General features: G+C 39.6%; 1 protein-coding gene across 3 annotated transcripts; it reads left to right on the top strand.

Annotated features, from left to right (window-relative positions):
- The first annotated feature begins 686 nt into the window (after positions 1–686).
- Positions 687–4571, top strand: LOC105173491 (zinc finger CCCH domain-containing protein 30). Of its 3 annotated transcripts, XM_011095247.3 has the most exons (3): positions 687–1004; positions 1222–1276; positions 1994–4571. In XM_011095247.3, the coding sequence occupies exon 3, from the start codon at positions 2079–2081 to the stop codon at positions 4209–4211; it is 2133 nt and encodes a 710-aa protein (XP_011093549.2). In that variant the 5' UTR covers positions 687–1004; positions 1222–1276; positions 1994–2078; the 3' UTR covers positions 4212–4571. The 3 variants fall into 3 exon arrangements, with proteins under 3 accessions (XP_011093549.2, XP_011093548.2, XP_020553354.2); XM_011095246.3 differs by lacking the exon at positions 1222–1276; XM_020697695.2 differs by lacking the exon at positions 1222–1276 and having other exon boundaries at positions 687–997.
- The last annotated feature ends 445 nt before the right edge of the window (positions 4572–5016 follow it).

Genomic DNA, 5016 nt, shown 5'->3' on the forward strand with positions numbered 1-5016 from the left:
GCTTACTTAATTTATTTTATCTTGGTGTTCTTAATTATAGCAGTAATGTATTCATTTCTTCTTTTTGGACCGTTTGGGCCACCCTATTTTTATGGCCATCAAATTGATTTAAGCAAAACTATAGACAATTCCCTACCAACTTCTGCATCTTATGATAAAATTATCAACAGTAACTTATTTTTCATATACTCCAATTTCAATTTCTTTTCTTTTCACTTTTCATTTTTTTTTTCAAACACTCACAAATTTAATTACAACTAAGAGAGTAATTACTAAATTTATTTAAAATATCATATAAAATTATATATTATCAGATGTCTATAGAGCTTATAGGATTTTAGAACTTATTTAAAAACGAGTTCATGAAGTATTTAAATAAAATAAAATTATAAAGCTTATAAAAGATTAGTAGTACTAATTTATAATTAATTTTGAAAGAATTTATTAAGGGCTTAGAAATAAATTAACAATTTTTTTACTTTTTTTTTTAATAAAAAATTAGTAGCCAAACATGGCGTAGTGGGCGCCGTCCAAGCTCCGAACCCGCTTTTGCTTTCCCCTCATGGACCCACACACTCCAAATAACTCGACTCCCCATTTTCTCATTTCGCGTCAATTTCAATATAATTTCATTTCATTTGCTTTGCATTTCCATTTCGTCGCCATTTCAATATCAAAACCGCACCCCCCCTCCCTCCTTTCCCTTCTCTCTCACTCTCTTTCTCTCTCTCTAGGATACAGACACATTTCCTCTTGACTGCACAACAAAACAAACCTCCCCTCGCTTTCTCTCGAATTTTCTGCACTTCTCCCTCCCCTATACACGTAGAACACCCCCCTGTATGTGTACATCACTTGTAAAATCTGTATAATGAAGACTTTTGTCTGGTTCAGGCCGTTTGATTTGTTGTTCTTTGTTACTCCGAGCAATGGATCGGTGAATGAGTGACGGAAATGATAAACTCGCAGATCTTCGGTGGAAGCTTGGGTTTTTGGGGTCAGTGGTGAGTTTCTTTGTCTTTTGCCTAGTTGTTTGAGTTGCGTTGACTTCATTATGAACTGATCTGCGTTTGATGTGTTGTGTGAGGCTTTTGTTAATTGAGTTGTTAATTTGATTTTTTTGGTGTACGAATTTTTTTTCTTTGTTAGAGTTTTAGATTGGTGTGTGTATGTATGAGGTTGAATTTTGTAATGATTTTGTATTTTGGTGGTTTGATGTAGCTCTTTTACGATCTTCATTCAGCTGACGGTTTCTTTTGCAGATACGGACAGTTGTGTAAGTCGTGAATAAGTTAAATTTAATTTACATTTGGTGCATATATGCCTGTTGCACTTGAAGATTCCGATTTTCTCCAAATGTAACTGGTGAAACATGTAGGAATCGTTCACTTTCTCAAGTGGAGTGGGAAATTGGATTCTATTTTTGGCCATATATTCCCCTCCTTAGAATTTTGTCTGGTATGTAATATTCTGGTGATAAGATATGGAATTGGTGCTCTATTTGGATGCGCTCGATGAGATTCTTTTTCCCTTTTGTTTATCACTAAAGAGGGGAAAGAATCCGAACTCTGTTGATGTTGTGTCTATTAAGTCACTTCCTTTGGCATCATATAGCGGTAATAGTTGGTTTGTTTATTTCATATATCTAAAGCCTAGGTTAACTGTCCTAGACCATATCATTGCATGTAGCAATATATGTAGAAAAACTGATGAGCTGCTATTCATGTGGGTTAAAGCATTTTCTATTTGAGTGATATTTATCCTTTAAATACTTATTAGTGTTAATTATCTTGCTTACTTTTTGTTACGCTATATGTTTGCTTGTAGTTAATATTAGGTAAACTTGGTTGACTTGCTCGTATACAAACTATTGTAACCTCCTCTACTGGTGTATTTCTTTTGCATTGATGGATTACCTTTATGAAAATTTTACTTAGACGAAGAAAAGTAAAAGATCCTGATTTTAATACATGTGTTGTTTGTTGACTTGCAGTTGATTGAAGTATCGCAGTGGGCTGGAGCTATAAAAATCTAGTTTCTCTACCACCTGATTGGCTGCTGCTGTACGATATAAGAATATGAAGGGCATGAGTAAATTATCTGTCGAGACTGAGGATTCCTTTTCCAGTTTGCTTGAATTTGCTGCCAATAATGACATTGAAGCTTTCAGGAGATCCATTGAGCTTGATTTGTCTGGAGTTGATGAGGCTGGACTTTGGTATGTTCGCAAGATAGGTTCAAAGCAGATCTCCCAGGAAGAAAGAACACCACTGATGGTCGCTGCTACTTATGGTAGTGTTGATGTATTGAAGTTGATAGTTGCCCTACCAGAGGTTGATTTGAATAGATCTTGTGGCCAGGATAAGTGGACTGCTCTTCATTGTGCTGCTTTTGGCGGATCTGTTAATGCATTTGATGTTGTGAAGCTGCTGTTATCTGCTGGTGCTGATCCAAATATTGAGGATGCAAATGGCCGGCGCCCAGTTGATGTGATTATAGTTCCTCCAAAGCTTCCTGGCGCTAAAGCTGCACTTGAGGACTTGCTTATGAACAGTACTTCTGATGGCTCTGTCGTTGATTGTAATTTACATGTCTCGATTTCCACTTCCAGTGCATCTTCTCCGGTTTTATCATCATCTCCGTCTCCAGGAAGTAGGTCTCCATGCTCCCAATCTGATACTGTATCTTCTCCTACTGCTGCAAAGTTCAGTGATGTTCCTGCTAATTCTGTGTCAGAGAAGAAACAATATCCCGTGGATCCATCTCTTCCTGACATTAGAAACAGTATCTACTCAACTGATGAGTTCCGTATGTTCTCATTCAAGGTCAGGCCCTGTTCGAGGGCCTATTCTCATGATTGGACTGAATGTCCTTTTGTTCACCCTGGAGAAAATGCCCGCAGGAGAGACCCACGGAAGTACCATTACAGCTGTGTCCCTTGTCCTGATTTTCGTAAAGGTGCTTGTAGGCGTGGGGACATGTGTGAGTACGCACATGGTGTGTTTGAGTGCTGGCTGCACCCTGCGCAGTATCGAACAAGGCTCTGCAAGGATGGCACAAGCTGTGCTAGGCAGGTGTGTTTTTTTGCTCACACCCAGGAGGAGCTTCGCCCCTTGTATGTCTCTACTGGATCTGGTGTTCCCTCTCCAAGGTCAGCTGCCTCGGCAGCTAGTTTCATGGACATGGCTGCTGCTTTAAGCCTTTTGCCTGGTTCTCCCACATCGCACTCTGTTATGTCTCCTTCTGCATTCAATCAGACCCTGTCGCCTACAGCAAATGGAATGCCTCATTCATCTGCAGCTTGGCCTCAACCAAATGTTCCAACTCTTCATCTTCCTGGTAGCAACCTCCAATCCAGTCGGCTGAGGTCTTCCCTCAGTGCTCGTGATATTCCACCGGAGGATCTGAATATGTTACAGGATTTTGATGCCCAGCAACTTGTTCTGAATGACATGGCATGTTTTTCACAGTCACAACCCAATTCTGCTATGTTGAATCGTTCGGGTCGGTCCAAGTCAACACTAACTCCTTCCAATCTTGAGGAGCTTTTTTCAGCTGAGATTACATCATCACCTAGATTTCCTGATCAGGCAGTGGCCTCTGGTGTTTTTTCTCCTAGACATAAATCAGCCGTTCTCAATCAGTTTCAACAGCAGCAGAGCATTTTATCACCAATTAATACTAATGTTTTTTCTCCAAGAAATTTAGAACACCCTTTGTTGCAGGCTTCTTTCGGTGTCTCATCTCCAAGGATGTCACCGAGAAGCTTGGACACTGCATCCCCAATGAGTGCTCGTCTTTCAGCATTTGCCCAACGTGAGAAGCAGCAGCAACAGATGCACAGCCTCAGCTCCCGGGATCTTGGAACTGGCCATGGCCCCATTGTTGGGCCGCCCGTTGCTGCTGCTTGGTCTAAGTGGGGATCCCCCAATGGAAAAGCTGATTGGTCTGTTGGTGGGGACGATCAAAGCTGCCTGAAAAAATCATCTACAGTTGAACTCAGTAACGGTGGAAATGAGCCTGACTTGTCATGGGTGCAGTCTCTTGTCAAAGAATCACCACCTGAGATGATGGACAAGACTGCAGCTTCTGCTTCTGGTGCTGCACCATCCGGTGAGTGTTTGAAACCAAATTCTCAAATTGATTCCATTGATCATTCAGTTTTAGGGGCTTGGCTCGAGCAGATGCAACTCGATCAGCTGGTCGTCTAGTGGAGAATAGTGTGCACGAATTCATTTTCAGTTAGACAGACAAGACTGTAGGAAGTATATAAAATTTTTGGGCTCTTTCTTTTTGCTGGTGGCAAAGGTGCAATCCAAAAGAGTAGCAGCAATGGAGTTTGAGAGTTTTATTTGGTATAATGAGTTCAATTTTCCCCCTCGAAAGGTGTATTCAACTTAAATTATTTATTGATTATTATTATAACATGAGTTTTCATTTGTTATCTGGGCTGTTCAAAGAAACCAGTCCCAGTCTGCTCATCTTTCTTCTTTTGTACTTGGAAGTAATCTTTCTCTTGTATTCTCCGGACTAGATACCTATATATATATATACACACATATATTGCATTCTATTGAATCTTTTATTTCTAAGTTTGTCCTGATTCAGATTGTGTTCTATGTTATGGAGTGGCACTACTTGTTTTACACCTCATCAAATTTCTATTCATGATTTGTTTTATGTTTTTTGAATGTGATTGACAATGCTGGATATGTTGTTATTAAATTAAAAACGATTGACTTAGTTTATTTTCTTTTCCAAAACCCCATTTAAGACAAAATTGCCTAATCTGACAAATGTGCAATAAAAAGTAGGAAACGCCCACCACGCAAAATGAATTCAAATGAAAATCCTAGTATGGTATGGGCACAGAGTGATCAGAAACACCTCCACTGGGGAAATGACGTTTACATCATGATGAGTAATTGAAGAACCAAAGGCCCACATATTTATTGTCAGATTGGTTTCTCAGGATGTTGCGATCCGTTTTCCTGCGACATTTTTAGGTTTGAAGAT

Source organism: Sesamum indicum, linkage group LG11 (assembly GCF_026168435.1).
Source record: "Sesamum indicum cultivar Baizhima isolate 11 linkage group LG11, ASM2616843v1, whole genome shotgun sequence".
NCBI lineage: Eukaryota > Viridiplantae > Streptophyta > Magnoliopsida > Lamiales > Pedaliaceae > Sesamum > Sesamum indicum.

Excerpts from the sequence above, each read along its gene's own strand:
- LOC105173491 (XM_011095247.3), top strand. The coding sequence starts at position 2,079 with ATGAAGGGCATGAGTAAATTATCTGTCGAGACTGAGGATTCCTTTTCC.